At 37.9% G+C, this 22,409-nt stretch overlaps 1 protein-coding gene across 1 annotated transcript; it reads left to right on the forward strand.

Annotated features, from left to right (window-relative positions):
• Positions 1–11,708: 11,708 nt before the first annotated feature.
• Positions 11,709–13,835, forward strand: LOC143557057 (gibberellin 3-beta-dioxygenase 1-like). The gene is made up of 2 exons (XM_077046225.1): positions 11,709–12,383; positions 13,018–13,835. Exons 1-2 carry the CDS (start codon positions 11,938–11,940, stop codon positions 13,646–13,648), a joined length of 1,077 nt encoding a protein of 358 aa, XP_076902340.1. The 5' UTR covers positions 11,709–11,937; the 3' UTR covers positions 13,649–13,835.
• Positions 13,836–22,409: the final 8,574 nt, after the last annotated feature.

Here is a 22,409-nt window from a genome sequence, read left to right on the forward strand (position 1 = left end):
CCGTTTACTTTGAAAGTCAAACTTAAGTAAAGCTAGCTAGAACAACTTGCAAGTTCAAACAATTTGGGAGGAAGAGAGGAAGATGAGCAGGAGAAAATGGCTGAGACGGAGGGGTATTTATGAGGGAGGATTAGGGCTTGAGGAAATGGATAATGCGTTTGTCCGGGGATAAACCGATATACTTTGATTCTTTTATTTAGATAATTTTTTATTTAAATAAATTATATCCAGAGATAATAATATGTTTGGAGGGTTCTAAAATAATTACGGGTTGGATCTAGGTCGGTTTGAATTGTTAAAACGAGCGAAAACCAATTTTTTAGCGTAAATTAAGCGAGTTAGGGACAATTAAGGTTGATATAACAAAATGACAAGTATGAAACGAGATCGTGACATAAAATCCATCATATTATTAATAACCAAAGATCCAACAATAAAAACGGGTCGGATTTACATTATAAAAACAAATACAAAGAGAACCGAAAAAATCACGAATGTCACAATATTCCCTATTTTAGAAATTTCGTCCCAAAATTAATATGTAGCCGCGACAAAGAGACGCGGATACTTCATTTTCATAGTGTCTTCGCATTACCATGTGAAATTTGTGCTACGCCATAATTCCCATAGGACTTTAACTAATCAGATGCGGCTTCACTTCGTTCGTTTCTCATTGTGATCCATGATTTCAAAAGACCTTTCAACCATTTATATTATCTCGTCAATACGCACTTAGTCGAGGAGTATGTGAAGATTACCCTCGGTTAAGCGATTTTTGAGGTTCGAGACAAGAAAGATCGGTTGAACACTGGTAAATACTTGCGGTAACTCAAGTCTATAAGCCACTTTTCCAATCCTTTAGAGGATCCAGAATGGGCCTACGAAGCGGGGTGTTAGTTTTCCTTTTTTCCCAAAACGAACTACCCCCTTCCAAGGGGATACTTTGATAAGGACAAGGTATTCAATGTTGAACTCGAGAGGTTTTCTCCATTTAACAGCATAAATCTTTTGACGGTCTCTAGAGGTGCGTAAACTCTTGTGGATTTGATCGATACGATCGGTAGTGTCTTGAACCATCTCGGGACCAGCGATTTGAGCTTCACACTCATTCCAATAAATCATGCAACGACACTTGCGAACATAATGAGCTTCAAACGAAGCCATCCAATTTCAGAATGGAAGTTATTGTTGTATGAAAATTCAATAAGCGGAATATGAGAAGCCCTATTTCCACAAAAATCAAGTATACATGATCGAAGTATAGTCTCATGGGTGTGGATTGTTCGCTCTGATTGGCCATCGGTTAGAGTGTGATAATAAGATCAAGGAGAGTTCCCAAAGCTTCTTGAAGCGATTTCCAAAAATAAGAAGAGAATCAAGCATCGCGATTAGAGATGATAGCCAATGGTCTACCATGGCGGCATACAATTTCCCGTACATAGATTTGAGCGTGTTCCATGGAGTACTTTTCTCAGATCGGGATAAGGTGAGCCGATTGGTTAGTCAATCGATGATTACCCAAATACTATAATTTTTCCTTTGAGTATTTGGGAGTTTGGTGATGAAGTCCACGACAATGTCTTCCCACTTCCAAATGGGAATCAGTGGTTTCTCGAGTAAACCAACAAGTTTATGATGTTCGGCTTTAACCTTTGAACATGTAAGAAATTTTGAAAGGTAAAGTGCCGCATCTTTATCAATATCAGGCCACCAATAAATAGATTGAAGATTGAAATACATTTTATCTGCCCCAAGATGTACATAATATCTTGACTTATGAGCCTCGTCAAGAATGAAAGTACGAAGATCGTCACGATTTGGAACCATAAATGATTGAGAAAGTAAGGTACTACATCGGGTTTGGTTTCGAATATAAATTCGGATCCACTCAACATTTCGTCGTATATGTTGCCTTCTTCAACGTGGTACATTGGGCTCGATAGATGTGGTTTTAAAGATTGGTTTGGATGATGATTCTATGTAGCAGAATGGATTTGACATTAACTTTACAACTAAGGGCATCGCCCGCGACATTCGCTTTACCGGGATGGTTGCGAATTTCGCAATCGTAATCACTAAGTAATTCGGCCCATCATCGTTGTCTCATGTTGAGATATTTTTGGTCGAAAATGTGTTGAAGGCTTTTATGATCGGTGAATACCATACATTTCGTACCATAAAGGTAGTGTCTCCAGATTTCTAAAGAGAAAACGATGGCACCAGGTTCGAGGTCGTGAGTCATGTAACTTTTCTCATGAACTTTAAGTTGCCTTGAGGCATAAGTGATAACTTGACCTCTCTGCATGAGAACCCAACAGAGACCTTCGTTGGATGCATCGCAAAATACCACAAAAACATTGTTTCCTTGGTGATGGGCTAAGATGGGAGCATTGCAAAGCATATGATTTAGAGTTAGCAAAGCTTCTTCTTGCTTCGGTGCCGTTTGTAAGGTTTTCCATTATGAGTTAATGCGGTGAGGGGTAACGCAATTTTGGAGAAGTTTAGAATGGAACGCCGATAATACCCGGCCAAACAAAGGAATGATCGGATTTTTGTAGGTGTGGATGGAGTTTTCCAATCTTTTACGGCCTCAATTTTGGTGGAATCAACATGAATACCTTTATCATTGAGGACGTGACCCAAAAATTAAACTTCCTTTAACCAACATTTAAACTTTGAAAATTTGGCATTAATTTGTTCTTTTCTTAGGTGATCAAGAATGGAACGTAAATAATACTCATGTTCGGCTTTGGTTTTGGAAAAGTTGAGGATGTCATACATAAAGACAATTACAAATTTGTTTAAAAATTGTTTGCAAATGCAGTTCATGAGATCCATGAACACCGCGGGTGCATTGGTTAATCCAAATGGCCTAACATGAACTCGTAATTTCCATACCGAGTACGAAAAGATGTTTTGGGAATTTCATCTTCGTGAACACGCAACTGATGGTAACCCGACTAAAGATCGATTTTTAAGAAAAAAGTGAGTTGATCAACGAGATCGTTGATAAGGGTAACGGTTTTTTATGATGAGTTTATTGAGCTCACGGTAGTCGATGCACATGCAAAACAAGCCATCTTTCTTTTTCACGAATATAACGGGTGCGCCCTAACGAGAGGAGCTTGGACGGATAAAGCCCTTATCAAAGAGTTCTAGGAGTTGGGTTTGACAATTCTTGCATTTCCTATGGAGCTAAACGATAAGAATCCTTGGCTACAGAAGTTTCTCCGGGCACAAGATCTATTCGAAATTCAACTGGACGGATGGGTGGAAGACTGGAGACTTCATCGAGAAAAACATCGGGAAAATCACAAACAACAGGAATTTCTTTGATTCGTCTTTCCTCAAGGTCTGATGTCACTGCTTAAGTTAGGAATGGAACGTACTTTTGATATTGAGAGCATGAAATGAGGTTGAGCTTTTTGGGAGAAGTTTTGCAAAAGATCTTGATAGTTTTACAATTGGCAAGCGGAATTCGAATAAACTTGTCATATTAAACAACTTCGTCATGGTGCAAGGCTAACCAATCCATGCCTACTATGATGTTGAAGCTGCCCATTTGTATCGGGATGAGGTCGATCGAGAATTTAGCTTTGCAAAGAGTGATGGTACAATCGCGGATGCCAAATCAATGGTGATGGAGCTACCATTGGCGGCTTCAAGGGAAAAAGGTTGAAAAGGTTTAGTACGAGGTAAGGAAAGTGTAAACTCAAATTTAAAAGAAATAAAACTCCTATCAAATAAAACTGAATATAAATGCTCATTTACTAAAAAAATGTATCCTTCACCACGCCGTTGGCAACTTGTGCTTGGTTCCCTTGGTTGCAGTGGTTGACTTGTTGAGTTTTCGAAAGTGGAGGAGGAGGAGGAGGAGCATGAATTGCTTGGAGCGGTTGAACAGGAGGATCCATGAGTTGCGGGACTTGAGGTTGGAAAATTTGCAATTGGCAGGCTTGAGTTGTGTATTATGGTGCGGTCATGATTCGGGCTTGATTTGCAAAGGTGATTCGGGACAAGCAATGCGGAAATGATTTGGGTCTCCACAGTTGAATCAAGCTCTCGGTTGAGGAGGAGTATGAGCTAAAGGCATGGGACGGTTTTGAAGATTAGTCGGAGAAAACCTTTGTGGAGCGGTTTGCCTATGGGAGGCTTCACGAAACACATTGCTAAGGTGACCGAAGAGATTGCAATCGTGCATTAGCGACAAGCGGAGTAAGATGGGTGATGGCGTTGACAAGTTTTTCACAAAGGATGGGGATTGGTAAAAGGTTTTCGGTTTTGAGAAGCTTGAGATTGAGATTGGGGTTGAGATGGGTGAGTGATGGAAAAGTTTCGATGATTCAGTTTGCGGTTCTTTTTGGAGTGGTGGGATGAGTTGGAGTAATTTATGGATTGAGGTGGAGGTTCAACTTTGGTGTGGATATGGTTCGTGTGTGGTCTTTTCATTAGGCGTCTTAGGACCTTTGATTGTGAGGGTACCGGCGGTAACATGATTCTTGGAGAGAGCTGCGGCTAAGGTGATCGCGTCTTGGAGTGTTTGCAAGTTGCTACTCATTATCGAGTCTTGGATTTGCAAAGGCAACCACCGACATATTTGTCAATCGCCCGCTTGAGGGGACTGACAAGTGAGGAACCAAAAGACTAAGCTCGTGAAAGCGGTTGGAGTAGGTGGAGTTGTCGCCACTCTCTTTCCTAAGTTCCTAGAATCCGGCTTCGGGTTTCTTGATTTCATACTTTGGGCAAAACTTCTTCATCATGATTTCCTTGAGTTCTTTCCATGTGTAGGCCATGGCAACTTCCACCCCTTTGGTGTTCATTACGGTGTTTCACCATATGAGGGTGGTTAGCACAAACACACTTGAGAGAAGGTGGTTCCTTTGTATTTGGGGCATTCACAATAATGAAAAACGCTCCCCATCCTTTCGAACCATTGCAACAAGGTAGTGGCACAGTTTGTCCCAATAAATGTCGGTGGGTTGTCACCGGTAAACTGTTTGAAAGAGCAAGGTGCAAGGTTAGGCATTGCTTGGATAACAACGGGTTGAGGGGTTTGAGTTACTTCAATTTGGGTTATCAAACCGGGAATCACAACTGGGTTAGGCATGGCACAAAATAACATCCCTGTTGGTCCACTGGAAAATTGGGTTGATACAGGATAATGGTTGGAGTTAGACACTTGGAAGAAAGTGTATATGCACCAAATCATGCAAATGCCAAGGCCTGATATGTGGACCCGTTTAGAATGCCCAACAACATTAGTTCCAACAAAACATCAAAAGCAGGTAAAGAGTAGTCTGGTATGTGTAAGAATTCATAAACAGCTAAGCAGTCTAACTTTATTTTTGTTTTGTTTTCACATAGATTGGGAGGCCCAAGAAGAATAGGAAGAAGGCTTGAGAAGAGAAGAAGAATATGGCAACTAAAAAGAAGAGGAAGATGACAATAGAAGAGGTTCAAAAAGTGTTTCTACAGGAGGCAGACTGACTAGAGTGGGACAGAGTTTGAAATGTAGCAACTGCGGAAATTTTGGTCGCAACATTAGGAGTTGCAGGCCTCCACTAAATACATGGAGAAGCTCCCGGTTAGAAATCAGGTACTTACAAGGAGCTCCCTAACCAAGTCAACCCGAATATAGCCAACCAGGTTAGCTTTTATGATGTGGATGCGGGTGGTTTGTGCTAGACAATATCAAAACAATTATAGTTAGTATGCCATTTTTAGAACTAGTAGTATGTTATGTAGGTTTGATGTATGACATTTTTAAGTGGTATGTTGATTTTGATATGTTATTTTAGTATGTTATGAAGGTTTGTTGTATGACATTTTTTAAAACTAGTTGTGTGACATTTTGATAGTGATGATTTGACAAATGGTAACAAGTCAAACATTACAAATCAAAAACTATAATTAAAGCAATTGCGTCAACATCTCTTATTAGAACTACTAATTCCAAGTCAAACATTACACTGCAACTAACATTACCCTAAAATTAAATTACAAACATTACACCACAATTAAAGTACAAACAATACTAGAAATCAACTTCACTGCTACTTCGAATATCATTTGACCAGTCAGAGTCCCAATCATTCTCGTCTTCATATGACTCATGATAGTAATCTTCCTTTGGCTCCATAGTATAGTCATAAGCTTCTGTCAAAACCTTAGGGTCATAATCATGGTCCGGCTCCATTTCATGTTCTTCATTTGGTCTGAATATTTCATTTTCTGACACTAAATAAGCTAGCAGTCCATATTCTTCCTATTGACCCCTTTCCTTGTTAACTTCAACAACATGGTCTTGTAATCGACCCGCTTGAGTGCCAACCATACAATCATGCTTTCCTAACCGCCCTGCATCCTTCTCAAACTCTACAATTTCATCATGGCTGCAACATGACTGCTAATGTGAAAAACACAAACAACTAAAGGGATAAAACAGCTATAAAGCCTTCACATAAACAAGATTAACAAGTACAAACATTACATTATCCGATACTGCAAATACAAACTACACAACTAATCAACAAAGACGAACAAACACAAAGAAGAACAACCAACTAACTCCTAACACAATCTTCAATCTTGTTACTTCTTTGGTTTTCATTCTTGCAAACTCAACTTTCTTTTTCATCATATTCACCGTAGCATGAATTACCTTTCCACAATTGAGACAGTTGGGATCATCAACCCACTTTAGCCATCCACAACTCCCCTTCTGTAATGAATTAACATATTAACACATAATCAATCTAAAGTTGCCCTAATTGTATTCATGTAATCAAAACAACAACAATTAGTTTGACATAAATAGAGCATTAACCCTAAAATTGCCCTAATGGTCTTCATATAATCAACACAACAACAATAAGTTCGACATAAACATAGAATCAATTTAACATAAACAGCTCCATAAAAAAATTTAACATAAACATAAAAGTTCCCTCAAATTGACCTAACCCTAATTATCTTAAGTTCTTAAATAATAGATACTTTAACCTAAAATTAAGCACAGAATTAAGCATGATGAAGACATAAGAACCATAAATTTTGACTAAACTAACACTTACACAGCACAAGTATCGTCGGCTCGGGTTTGGTTCGGCCCTGGAGATCTGGTAACAAGTCGCGGCACCTCACGAGCATCGTACCTTAGATCCATTGAACGTTTGTGACTTCGATAGTGAGCCGGACGATAACGGAGAAGAATATTGAGACATCAAGCTCCAACTTGATCGCCACATATAAGATGAAGATGACGAAGACGGATTAAACGTGTATTACTGAAGGTCTTGGGGGTAATAAATTAATTTCACCAATTTCTATGAGGTCAGCTCACTGTCAACTGATGGCATGAGACAGAGTGTGCCCGCCAGAAAATAATAGTGGCACACAACGCGCAAAATGAGATTGGGACCTGTAAAGTGCGCCCGCGAGTCCAGCACATGGGTAAAAACCATAATTTTCTCAATAATAAAAGATAACAAAATGACAATAATATAAACAACAAAGGTTTGAATCGTATTAATGTGAACTTGGATGAGGAGGTATGTTTAGTAAAAATGAGGGGAAGAGTGTACGTTTAGCAACACCCATAATGTAAATAAAAATCAATGTTAACTATTAATGTTATTAAAAACTTAATTTAAGTTTGTAAAATGATTTATCCCTCATCTGTGGCCTAGTGGTAGGAGGCTTGAGTTCTCCAGTGTAGACTCAAGTTCGAACCCCACTTGTGACACTTTTGGTGGATAATTGGAATGAAGGATTTGAGCTAGGCCTTGTGCAAAGGTTGTCAGTTCGAATCCTGAGCTCACCCGGGTTTTAGTCTCACCGTGTGTTACGCCAGAGAGTTCTACTTTTGCGGTGGCACAACGATTGTCAAGTGGTAATCGGTGGTATGGTTTCCAGAAGGAACACCCAAGTCAAACTCTGAGGCCATCGTAGCTCGGTTAAGAAAATATAGTTTGGCCAAATTGGGCGTTGGGGCTCTCTAAATTTGGAGAGTGCGGTAGCCTAGATTCAAGAAAGTCGTCGTTCTAGAAAAATGAGAAAAAATGTAAAAATCAAAGTAAAAGAAATGAAATATTAAACACAATCCGAAAAGCCAATGATAGAAAATTGGAAACATATGCAATACTAAGGAATTGAACCCGGACACGTGATCTTATGATGAAGTATCTAACAAACTAGTTTAGGCATAACTTTGATTTTGATAGAAAAAAAATGTAATTTATCTTAAAACAACATTAGAAAACTATGTTGGCACAATTTTCAAAACTCTCTTTTTAATATATATTATAACTATCTTTAGAACTCGTGTGATGTACGAGATGCTCAAAAGAAATACAACTAAGTTATACAAACTAAATGATTATATTAAAAAAAAACTTTTATTTATCAAATTAAATGGCTTTATAAGAACATATTATATTTTCTAATGAAATATTTATACGAATATGTGGTGTATTCATACGCAATTTCTTCGTAATCATAAAAAAGATGCACCTAGTAATTTTATAAGTTTTAATTATATTTTTTAATGGAATAGTGAATCTAAGAAAAGATGATAAAATGTTTCATTATAAACGACATAAGAAAATATCATCATATATATAATTAGCATGAATAAAACACGTTTTTATATTAAAGTTTCAAAAGAGATTGATGAAAACTCATGATCCATGAAGGTTGAATGAATATGTAAGATTAAATTTGTTATTCATTCATAATTTTTTTTTTTTGTCTTTTATTTTAGACCTATAAATATTGTTTATTGAATTTCACCACATTCATCTCCTACACTCAAAAATGCATATAAATTGATTTAATAAAAATTTAGATATTATTTCTTTAAAGATATATATATTTTGATTATATTGACATAAATATTCACATATTTTGATTATATGATAAAAATATTGATTGATATGTTTTGATTCCACTGACATAAATATGTCTTCATTAATAATAGTATAATAGTTAATTGGAAAATTTAGGCCACGAATGAATCTCTAAGTGACTTGTGTCTTCAATTATTTTTCTTTATTAAAATAGATAGATTTTGTAAATTTTGCTATTTGTGTATCACCATTGAATGACAAATTATACCGAGTATCATTTGTTTTCAAAAGTTATCACGTTTATGACATTACATAATAAGTGTTAACTTTTGAGATTAGTTTTATATGATTCCATTCATATCCTCGTCCCCATCCTCAACCCTAATTTTAAATTTAACGGAAAATGACACCAACATCCCAGTTCCATATCAATTGTAACATCTTGCCCATGCTTGTAAAAATCCCGACTAGACGTCGAGTACTTGCTGAGTAATCGCTACAAGGTATGGTGTCGAGGCAACTTTCTTTAACTCCGGCTAGTTACTCGAAATTGATCAAAAGTTCCGTCACAATTGGATCTAGCCGGTCAACTCAAGCCGATTTTGACTTTAATGTTAAACATAATTCATATTTTTATTCATTAAAGAACGACTATCATTTTTTTAATTAATTACTTTCAATTTACATACTTTAGTATTTAAAGAAGTATTTTTTTTATTTATATTCATATAACGTATTTTGTTATAAATGTAAGTATATCTATGATACTTGACATATATATATATATATATATATATATAAGTTCCCAAAACTTAGTTTCTAATTAATTTAACACGTCTGAATTCTCCCAGAGTACTATCCACATGGACCGAGTACCCGCAACTCCCCAGTCGATCTCCTTCCTTGGGAGCGCCTAGAGACTTTTTCAACCATGATCTCACCTACCGCCACATCTTGAAATATATTGTTGGCTTTGGCTTGGACAAACCACCATCGCCTCACGAATTTGTTTTTGGTTGCCCAGATAGAGATTTCTCAGGAAGTCACTCATCCTAATACTACTTCCACCTGAGAATGCTTAACTTTAACTATAGAGTTCGTCTCTTATCCACTACCATTAAGTGCCCAAAGTGCATTATAATAGGGAATGTATCGACCTCTTTATAAAGAATTAAATGTTCCCCTACACCCAAGTGATGTGGGATATTACAATTCAAACCCCCCCCCCCCAAGGGGTCCATCGTCCTCGTGGGATCTGACACTATCGGTCTGTCCCTGACTCTGATATCGTTTGTAGCAACTCACCTACCGATGCATCATTATATTGCCCGCTTTGGCCAAAACCGCCTCACGAATTTGCTTTTGATTGCCGAAGTGGAATTTCCCAGGCGGTCACTTATCCTAATACTAAGGTTGTGCGTTGGTAGGTTTGAGACAGTTTTGGGTCAAACCCATAACCATAACTAATATTATATTTATGGATAAATCATGTAATCTTTTAGTGATTTACTAGCTTTGATGAAAAAGAAGGAGTTCTGGACATTACGAATCTTGACATTACGAATTTCAAGAATTAGAAGATTGAGAAAATCTTAGTCAGCTCGTGCACATTCACTTATGTGTGGATCACGTCTGACATTTTCACTCTTTGTATATATATTATAAAAAATGAGTATCATCGATAACATAACATCGACGTACGAAAATCTTCGATGGTTTATGACAATTCCCACTAAAGATAACAAAATGAAAAAGAATATAGGAAGTCCCTTTGTAGTCATCTATGGGTATCGGTCTATAGAGTTGAGATTATCATCGGCAGACCCCGAACTCATATAAATTCAAACTTGGTTGCTGTCATTAGGAATACTGTCTGACAATACATCCCTCGACAATCAGTGGCGGAGCCACATTGAGTGCACCGGGTTCGGCCGCCGGACCCGATCTTTTCTCGATTTTATATACAACCTGTAGTGTGGAACTAACAAGCGAACCAATTCTTTTTCAACGAACTAACCCAGTATTATTCTAAAAACAACATTCGAACCCACTAATTTAGGGATGAGTAAAATGGGTACTTGTGTACCGATATTGGTACCGTCGGTACCAAATCGATACCAAGTTTTTGAGTTTCCAGTACTCGTACCGGTATTTCCCAAAATTTGCCTTCAATGCTGGTACTGAACCGAACATTTCGGTACTGGTATCCGCACATCCATACACTGATTATAAAAATTGTAATTAAAAATTTTTTTAGTAATGTATATCTTTTATAAAATATAAAAAACTATAAAAATTACTAAAAAACATTATAAATTGGCCAATAATAACCCACATATATAAGTTAAAAAAACGCAAAATAATTAATAGAATTGGTCAATATGCCCAACCCAATTAATATTTTTAAACATAATACCAAATAAAATTAAATAGAAAATAGAAAAAAACTAAAACAAGACCGGTCAACTTCTGTTTAGGAGAGTATGTTCTTCGTCTCATCTCCTTCGCCAGTTCGCCTAAGGGGTTCAACCATTGCCTCACGACCTCAGCACTCATTTGACGGACTTCAACCAAATAAAAATGGCTGGCCAATCTTTCTTTTTATTTAATATGACTTTGTGTATTTTTGAATGTTAATGATATACTTTTGTTATGATAATAATATGGCACTTTATTTATCTGTCCGAATGACCGACTCGACCCATCCCGACCCGAAAACTTTGACGCCAGAAAAGAATCGAGTACCAAAATATCCCGAACCCATAGGAAAAAATTCTTAGCTCCGCCATTATCAACAATTACCCATATTACCCACATGAGCCATATCAACGACAAAATTATCAACGTTGGATAGGCTTTGTAGTGTAATAATCATATTTTTCAAATATTATTATTGTTTTAACGTTAAGGAAGTTAAATAAGTGTTCGACGGCAGGACCAATAACATGGTACTGTGACGTGTAATAAACAATTACCATAAATCGATGAACAAGTGTACCCTACCACCTTTACCCTTAACCCTTTATATATACCATACACATCAACTTTCCTCCATATCAATATCATATCTTCTAAACATATTCATCTCAAAATGTCTTTAAAACTGCTCAAAAATGAGAACCATTTGGACCTAAATTCAATGAAAGAATTGCCTGATTCATATGCATGGTCACCGGACAACGGTAGCCCTACAGCTTGCGGTACGGAGCCAGTTCCAGTGATCAATCTTGAAGACCCTAATGCCATGATGCATGTTGGCCATGCATGCAAAACATGGGGTGTGTTTCAGGTCATGAACCATGGGGTCCCTATGATGGTTCTCGATGACATGGAAGCTTGTGGAAGAAAGCTCTTCTCTCTCCCTGTTCATCAGAAACTACAAGCAGCTCGGCCCGCGGATGGTGTTTCGGGCTATGGTGTTGCTCGGATATCGTCTTTTTTCCCTAAACTTATGTGGTCTGAAGGTTTCACCATCATTGGATCACCCTATGAACATGCTCAAAAACTGTGGCCCAATGGCTACACACAGTACTTTTGGTAAGAAAAGAATCTTCCCCTTTCGGGCAAAATGAAGTTAGCCCGAAAGTGGTCAAACTTTTGGGTATCAGGTCAAAACGGGTGGTTTTTTAGTGCCGTTACACTAACGAATAAAAAGTACTTTATTTATTTTCTTGAATAGAACGAATACATTTTTTTTGTATTCAAATACACTTTGTTAGTTCACTTTCAACGTGTTTGATCCGTTTCCTGTTAAGTTAAATCAGGACCCAAATCAATTCATATGTTAATTGGGTCAAGATTGTCACCTTTACAAGTAACCATTATTTTATATAAGCCTAAGATTTCATGCACGTGCGTATAGTTGTGTTGTCACATTTTTGTTTCTGTTAAAACGGTATGACAAAACACTTTTTCATCCATTTTTTTTTTAATTTTATTGATTATTGTGTTAAAAAACTTTTGTAACAAATTTTATTCTTACAAAAGTAACCAAACTTTCTTTATACAACAGTTTGACATATTTGTGTTGTTCCTTTTAATTTTATGTTGTTATTTCTAGCGTCTAGTCCGGCCCGTTTGATAATTTAGATACAAAGCATAACCCAAACTCACCCGTGTATAGATAAACGGACCGAAACTGATAAATATATTTTTTTTGGTCATTTTCCAGTGAGGTAATAGAACAGTACAAGAAAGAGACGAACAGATTACTCAATAAACTAATGTGGCTAATACTTGGATCATTGGGTATAACAACAGGAGACATTAAATGGGCTGGCCCAACAGGAGAGCTAAAAGAAACATGTCCTGTCTTACAACTAAACTTTTACCCCGCATGTCCCGATCCGGATCGGGCTATGGGCTTGGCGGCCCATACGGACTCGACCCTCCTCACAATCTTGCATCAAAACAACACAAGCGGGCTGCAAGTTCAAAGGGAAGGGACCGGGTGGGTGACAGTCCCACCAATACGAGGTGCCCTTGTGGTCAATGTGGGTGACTTGCTCCATATACTATCTAACGGGTTGTATCCGAGTGTTCTCCATCGGGCCATGGTTAATCGGACCCAACACCGTCTCTCGGTTGCTTATCTTTACGGTCCTCCATCTAATGTTCGAATTTCACCGTTATCAAAACTAACCGATAGCTTTAACCCCCCTCTTTACCGGCCTGTTACATGGAGTGAATATCTTGGCACCAAGGCTAAACACTTCGATAAGGCGCTTTCAATTGTTCGATTGTGTGCACGGATAAATGGATTTGTTGATGTGAATGATCATAATGGTGTCCTTGTTGGTTGAATAAGTAAAATATTGCGTCTTTTTTCTTGGATAATAATTTTATTTCCATATTCTAAATTTGTTAGGTCTCTTATGATGTGTTGGGCTGTGTTGTTGACTTGCACGGCCACACATTATTTTGTCCACTTTTACATTGTCTCTAAGAAAACCTTATTATATCAGTGTTATAACAATGTTATTATGGATATATATCATCGATGTCTTAATGTCACTCCTATACGAATTTTAATTTTGAGATTATACATCTAACTATGAATTTAGTTTACACTAAATCCATCCAAAAACCCGTTGTGATAAGTGCTGTAAAAACGTTTAATTAGGCGGCAAGTACTAAGTAATCCCACAGTACTCCGCACCTAAGCCACCAGGCGAGTAATTCTCAAATACTACTGATCAGGCCGAGTACTTGCAACTTTCCAATCGACCGACTTGGGAACACACCAACACCTAGCAAATCTGCAACCAGGAATAAAAATAAAATTTCTAGGGCTTTAGATGAAAAAAAATGGTCACTCATGTGGTCAAGGACTAGGAGTCTATGATGAGATAAAGTTATATATCTTTACACCACAAAGAAAGAATAAAAACAAAGGGATCGTGGGTGTCTTTTTGTCTTCATCTAAAGAGTTGTAGGAGGGCCCTCCCCAAGTGAACGACACACATGCCGACAACTTCAATTTATGGCCCAGACAAAATGGAATATCCTTCCCCAAACAAAAGCAAAGTGTCAAGATTGATCATTGTATCCAATGGTGGGAAAAAGATGCTTCAAAGTTAAATTGAAACCAATATATCATCCTTGACTCCCTTAGGATCTTCTTAACTAGTGACACAAATTGACAAATTTATCAAGTTACAAGTTGAAACGATCGAGGTTACGGTATTTTTCCTTTTGTGTTTGCACGTCCTGGTCCATCCATGTGCATGTACATATGTATGTATCTTGTATTGGTGTGAACGTTCATGGCTTACTGTAAAAGGTGAAACCTTCATCGTCATTGATTCTCTTTTAGATCCTCTAGAAAGCAACACAAATTGATCAAAGTACAACAAACTATATCAAGTTGCGAGTTGAAACGGCCCATGGCCTCTTAGTCTAGTGGCAGTAGGTGTTTGTCCTCAACAAAGTAGTGTGGTAAAAATCCCAAGTGAGTATTTAATGTATTTTAGGTGTAGATTTTGTTGAACGTGTCCAACACCAAATTAGATTGACGTCTCCTAATATCTCGGACAATATTTAATATAATAATAATTAGTTTATTATGATTGATAAGTTAGTCCTGTCTTTAATCCTAACTGTATTTGATTTCAAATTATGTATTTGAAGTAGGTTAGGATTAGGAACTGTGGGTTTATATATACCCTACCCTAGGTTCAATGTGTTTGTTAATTATTAAGTTTTTCTCGTTTGTCGTTTTCTTAATAAAAGAGCCGTAGTGAGTTCTACAAATATCGTGTTCGTGTTCTTGATTCACCTGCCTAAAAGTTTAACAAGTGGTATCAGAGCCAAGGGCTCGAACTGGGAAGCGGTTTGAAGATTCGTTAAGTGGGCTGGATTGATGACCCAAAAGTCCCGAGTGATAACATTATTGGGCTGTCCAAACGGGACAACAACATCATACGTTCGGGTACTGTTTCGGGACTAGATCATGGCGTACGGAGCTGCAGCAAATTGAGGTGTTTGGAAGCTGCATGGGAGGTATTACTAGGCTGAAACCAGTGGTCAAACGGTACCAAATAGTAGTGGTTTTGGGCTGCCAATTATAACCATAAACGGGATATCACTTTCGGTAAGACCGAGTGTGATATCGGGGCTGAATTGGCATGTACGAATTGTGTGTTCATAGGAGAGCAATGAAGATGATCAAGGCATGTGATTAGGCTGTTTGGAGGTGAGTTGAATATGTCCTATATCTTGTGTAGATTAAGGAGTAACGGACCAAGATGCAACTTCGTGTGAAGGCGTGTGATGAGTCCAATAATCAAGTCCAAAGATTTACGAGTGTTGCGGGTTGTGAGAGACCTTAAAGGAACAAGTATGAATCTAGAGGGAGCGTTGGAATTCAACATTTGAGCCGATGTCGGAAGACGTGACCTATTATGTTGAATCGCGGGTTGTTTTCGAGTCGAGGTGCTTCGTGTGTGTCACGGTTAGAAGAAGTTTGGTGTTGAGAGGAAATGTTAAACGTGTCCAACACCAAATCAGATTGACGTCTCCTAATATCTCGGACAATATTTAATATTATAATAATTAGTTTATTATTATAGATAAGTTAGTCTTATCTTTAATCCTAACTGTATTTGGTTTCAAATTATGTATTTGAAGTAGGTTAGGATTAGGAACTGTGGGTTTATATATACCCTACCCTAGGTTCAATGTGTTAGTTAATTATTAAGTTTTTCTCGTTTGTCGTTTTCTTAATAAAAGAGCCGTAGTGAATTCTACAAATATCGTGTTCGTGTTCTTGATCCACCTGCCAAAAAGTTTAACAGATTTGTTATTCAAAATAAAGAAAAGTTATGTTCAAACGAGGTTGTAGTACGATTCCTTTTGTGTTTGCATGTCTCCGTCTCCAATCTCCATCCATATATATATATATATGTACGTACATATATCATATACGTGTGGATACACATGACTGACAATTAAAGTTAAAACCATCATTGTCGTTGATTGCCTTTTAGATCCTCTAACACGTGACAAATCGAACAGTATATATACGACAGAATATATGGTACTTTTTCTTTTGTGTTTATGTCTCGACCGTCGTCCATACGTATATAGTTATAAAATGGAATTTTAGTTAGCTTCAATAAACACATGTCCAATTAACATTTACATCTACATGCATGCTCCCCGAAATACATAAAATACTAAAATGGAAATCCCTCTTCTGAATTAATGAGTTCTAACTTTTTAGGTAAACTATGCTAAAGAAAATATATTAGGAAAATTAGATTTTAATAATCCTAACTTAATGCAGTTGGCTGATAATAATCCCAACTTTGAAAGTAGCTGTTACTGATCCCAACTTTCACACTATTTATTTTCATTGGACCTCTGTTAAAAAAAACTTAATGACGTTATGTTTTTTTTTTCCAAATTTCAAACTGATATTTTAGGGCTTTTGATCGGAATGAGAATACGAGTCGATTGATGTAAAGCTTACTTCCAAACAGTGGTCCAAACGACTAAAGGATGCTTCAATTTCGGTGTTTAAACTTTTAATTAACAAAAATTAAGCTGTTTGAAGCGTCGTTTCGAGTTAAGTTTTACATCAATCGATCCGTATAATCATTCTGATCAAAAGCCTCTAAACATTAATTTGAAATTTGAAAAAAACTTAACGTCATTAAAATTTTTTTAACAAAGGTCCAATGAAAACAAATAGTGTGAAAGTTGGGACCAGTGACAGCTACTTTCAAAGTTGGGATTATTATCAGACAACTGCATTAAGTTAGGATTATTAAAATCCAATTTTCCAATATATTATTATATTTTTCGTTATTATAATATTAAACAATTTCAGTACAGAAATCAGCTTATACCGATTTTATAAGAAAGTAAAATATGTTAAAGTAGCATTTATTTTTAGTGATTTTAATGAATAACACCTTATTTGTTATTTTAGCATATATATTACATATTGTGACATGTAATATTAATAACCATAACAGTTCATAGTCAAAAGTCTATCACAAATCACTTCTAGAATCACTTTAGTTGGCCGTTAAAAAAAATTAATTCAAATATTATATAGTCAAATATAGTTATAACTTACCTTATATTTCTCCTTATAACTAGCATATGATTATTATTTATGGATCATTATTCTCTCTAAGAAATTAAGAGAATCATTTTCTTTCGCACAATCGAAACCAAACTTCCCATGATTACAATCCTTCACATGCTCACTATCAAACTCTCTTCCACCAATTACCTTTATTTGCAAAACCAACTCCTCACCCTTCTTACTAACCAGGAACTTCTCGATCATGTCAATGGTTCCATTCCTCCACCACCGAAATCCATCCTTGTTGGCTCCGTTGAGCAGCCGAACCCGCTTTCTCTGCCTGGTCGATCTCCGATCAGCAGGCTATTCTCATCCTTAATTCCTAGCTTAACAAGGAAGCTATTGCCGAAATCTCGGGCTTTCCACAGCTCGCCAAATCTGGACCGCCCTTGAAGCGGCCTATAGCAACACATCCCTTGAACAGATGCACCTGCTCCGTGACAATCTTCGGCGTTAACCAAAGGTTCTTCAACCGTGGCGGAATACGGCCGGAAATTTAAAGTCATATGTGACCAAATCTCAGCCATCGGCCATCCCGTAAATGACACGAACAAAACTCATTGGTTTCTCCGCGGTCTTGGGTCTACGTTTAAGAGTTGGTCCACTGCCATCCGTACTACTCGTGATCCTCTTCCCTTTTGTGACTTACTCACCAAAGCCAAAAGCCAAGAGCAATTTCTTCTTGCTATTAATCCCCCAACCGACCCTCCTGTTGCCTTCGTTGCTCAAAACAATCACCATCGTTCTTCCGGATCCTATGCTAATCGTGGCTAGCACCATGGCCAGACCTCGGGCTCATATAACCATGGCCAGAACTCTGGCTCTTCCGGTTCCTCCTCTGCAAATGGAAACCATAGCCCCCCCCCCCCCCCCACCACCACCACCACCACCACCACCACCATTGCCAATTGTGTCGAACCAATGGACACTTTGCAAACAAGTGCCCGAAACTTTTTCCTTTGTGGCCTCGGCTTCTGGAAATGAAGACCTTGCTTGTGCCTTTCACGCTCAATGTCATGTTCCAAACGAGGATGCTCCTGACTGGGCAGCCGACACTGGTGTCGACAGTCACATGACCGACGACACTGTTAATTTAACATCCTTTTTTCCTTACAAAGGGTCGTCTTCGGTAACCTTTGGTACAGGTCAATCGTTGCCTATTACTCACAAAGGGCATGTCCCGCTAAATAAACACGTTGAAGTAAACGATGTTTTAGTTGTTCCATCTTTAACTCGAAATCTTCTTTCTATTAGCAAGTTGGCAAATGATTTTCCCGTTGATGTTCTTTTCTCTAATTCGTTTTTTTGTGATTCAGGACGGAAAACAATCCAATCTTTCGCTCAAGGTCGGTTTGAAAACGGTCTTTACGAGCTTCGGGACAAGTCTTTTGCTTTAGTTGTTTCTGTTTCATCTAATAAAGTCGCATTCTAATTGTGGCATAATCGTTTGGGTCATGTTGATTTTGACATTATTTATGTATTGAAGATACTTGGCTGTTTATCTTTTACATCTATTTTACCTAAGCCTAATTTATGTTTTTCATGTCAACTTGCTAAATCACATAAATTACCATTTACCACAAATGAAAAATGTGCCTCTTTCCCTCTAGATCTTGTCCATTGTGATCTATGGGGACCATCACCAATCACTACCAAAGACAGTTATAAATACTATGTTGTGTTTCTGGATGATTACTCTCGATTCTCTTGGTTGTATCATCTTAAAAACAAAACCGACTTTATGCGGTCCTTCAAACCTTCTTGCGTCTCATTCAAACTCAATTTTCACGCAAGGTAAAGGTTTTCCAAAGTGATGGTGGCACAAAATTTGTCAACCAATACGTGAGAAAAATCTTTGATGAAAATGGCACATTCCATCGTTTTTCATGTCCTTATACCGCTCCTCAAAATAGTCGTGCCGAAAGAAAACATCGACACATAGTCGAGACCGGTCTAGCAATGCTCTTTCATGCTAGCGTCCCCATCACTCATTGGGTTGATGCCTTTAGCACTACCACATACATCATCAACCGCTTGCCAACAAAGATTTTAAATGAAAAATCCCCATTTGAAATGCTATTTTCCAGAACACCTAACTATGCAAACTTTCGCGTCTTTGGGTGTTGTGTTTATCCAAATTTACGTAACTATGCATCTCATAAACTTGCACCGAGAAGCATTTCTTGTATTTTTCTAGGATACGCTCCTTAATACAAAGGATACAAATGCTTCGATCCTGCATCATCATGTATGTATGTATGTATGTATGTGACTCAGCATGCTCGTTTTGATGAAAAATCGTTTCCGTATGTGCCCAACTCGTTCCAAATAGACATTGATTCCCTATTTCTTTCCACCTTCGATGAGCCTACATCTTTTTCCCATGCATCGGCCCCACCGAAACAATCTTGCTCACAACCAAAAGTCAACCACCAATCACAAATTTCTTCAACCTCTAACTTTCAATCGTGCTCACTGTGTAAACCAAATCCCAATTCTCCCTCAAATAGCTCACCACTCATGGCCTCCACACCAACCCTTCCAACCTCAAAACTCCCCACCACCATCACCCCATCCATCAACGCCATCACCATCCATGGCCTCCCACCTCCTCTATTCTCTCCCGCAGCTTCCCCATCCCCTTCCCCTGCCCAATCTCCATCTCCCCCTCCATCACCTCCCGCACCATCCCACTCTATGATCACTCACATCAAAGTCAGCACTTACAAACCCAATCCAAACACGCATCTTATCTTGCTATCATTATGCACTTTTGCCTTCATGCAGCCCTTCTCACAAACAGTGTTCCTAAGGGCTTCAAAAGTGCATCGAAACATCCCCATTGGATGAATGCTATACAAGATGAACTTTCCGCTCTTTATCGAAACCGTACCTGGACCCTTGTGCCTAGTCCGCCGTCTAAAAATATTGTAGGATCCAAATGGGTATTCCGAACTAAATACCATTCGGATGACTCACTAGATAGGCACAAAGTGCGGCTTGTTGCTCAAGGCTTCACTCAAATATTGAGCCTCGATTTTAATCACACGTTTAGCCCGGTTGTGAAAGCATCTACCATTCGCATTGTACTCTCATTGGCTTTCATTAATAGTTGGTCTCTTCACCAACTCAATGTTAACAATGCGTTCCAAAATGGTCATCTTTCGGTAACTGTTTATAATGAGCAACCTCCCGGGTTTATAGATCCTAATCTTCCAATCATGTTTACAAATTTAATAAAGCGCTTTACATTCTAAAACAAGCTCCGCGAGCTTGGTTTCAACAGCTTAGCTCGTTTCTTCTATCTTAAGGTTTCACGTGTAGTCATGTCGATCCCTCTCTCTTTATCTTTCGTCGTGGAGATTCTATCATGTATCTTCTTGTTTATGTAGAAGATAAAATCCTCATGGGCAACAAAACCTCATTAATCACCTCTTTCACTACTCCTCTACATCTAGAATTTGCCATCAAAGACCTCGGCTCACTAATCTACTTTCTCGGTCTTGAGGTGGTTCAGGATAACAAAGGCCTTTTCCTTACTCAGACCAAATATGCCAATTACATCCTTACCCGAGTCGGCTTAACCGAAGCAAAACCCGCATCCACCCCCTGTCCACGGCCGATGCTTTCACGAAAGATGGCATTCCCTTTTCCGATCCTACTCTCTGTCGCTTTCTCGTTGGAGCTCTTCAGTACCTTACCATCACGTGTTCTGATCTTTCATACGCCGTAAATCAAGCCTCTCAACACCTCCACTCACTAACCAACCACCACTTCCAATTGGTTAAACAGATTCTTCATTATGTCAAAGGAACTATCTCTCATGGGTTAGTGTTTACACGTCCCACAAGTGCTTTAAATTTAGGGTACTCGGACGTGGATTAGGCTAGATTTATTGAAACAAGAAGGTCAAATTATGGTTACTCAACTTTCTTGGGCGTAAACTTGGTCTCATGGAGTTCTAAGAAACAAATGACAGTGTCACGATCCAGTTGTGAATCAGAATATCGAGTGACGACAAATGTGACAATGAAATCGTTTGGATTACTCATTTGCTACAGGAACTTCATGCTCTTCCTCCAACAACTCGGCCGACTCTGTTATGCGATAACAAAAGTGCTTTGTTTATGAGTCAAAAACTCGTGTCTTAAAAGCATTCTAAACTGATGTGCTAAAAGTAATCAAATAATTATTAACTAAATTATGCTAATCTAGACACTAAGTAATGCTCTAGACTCATTAAACTCGACTAAACTACTGACAGGCAAGTGACCCGGTCGACTCCAGTATAGCTAAGTAAGTCCGGATATTGAACCCACGAGACTCATTAAATTACGTATAGTAACTAATTAATTAGACTCGACTAACTTACACGACAATTTATTTATTATTATTAAAGGGGGTTTGATGGTCGGGTATAAATCTTATATAATAGTTCTTTAAGTCCGGTACGGTTGACTCCAGTATAGCTAAGTAAGTCCGGATATCGAACCCACGAGACTCTTTAAATTACGTATAGTAACTAATTAATTAGACTCGACTAACTTACACGACTATTTATTTATTATTATTAAAGGGGGTTTGATGGTCGGGTATAAATCTTGTATAATAGTTCTTTAATTTTGTAGTTTTTAATTAGTTTTTCATTAGAACAATGGTATTTCAAGTATCCTTTTGATTTATAGGTTTGTGAGAGTTAAAGATGCTATTTGAAGACATTTACGGGCATTATTTGAAGTCTCGGGAAGATCGGAGCCACTACACAAGTGTTGGAAATGAAAAGAAACAAGTTGGTTGAAATTCAACTCCTAGAGTAAGCTACTCCGGGATCAGAGTAACCTACTCTGGATATCAATTAACTTAGAGTAAGGCAGTCAGATTCAGAGTAAGGAAATCAGATTCAAAGTAAGGGATTTTCACCCAGAGTAAGCTAGGCCAGCGGTCAGAGTAGCTTACGCTGATACGTG

This window comes from Bidens hawaiensis, unplaced genomic scaffold (assembly GCF_021521415.1).
Source record: "Bidens hawaiensis isolate Kalapana, Puna unplaced genomic scaffold, B.hawaiensis_p1.1 tig00018785_1, whole genome shotgun sequence".
Taxonomy (NCBI): domain Eukaryota; kingdom Viridiplantae; phylum Streptophyta; class Magnoliopsida; order Asterales; family Asteraceae; genus Bidens; species Bidens hawaiensis.

Excerpts from the sequence above, each read along its gene's own strand:
- LOC143557057 (XM_077046225.1), top strand. The coding sequence starts at position 11,938 with ATGTCTTTAAAACTGCTCAAAAATGAGAACCATTTGGACCTAAATTCA. Across the intron at positions 12,384-13,017 it reads GGCTACACACAGTACTTTTG|TGAGGTAATAGAACAGTACA; the intron begins GTAAGAAAAGAA and ends GTCATTTTCCAG.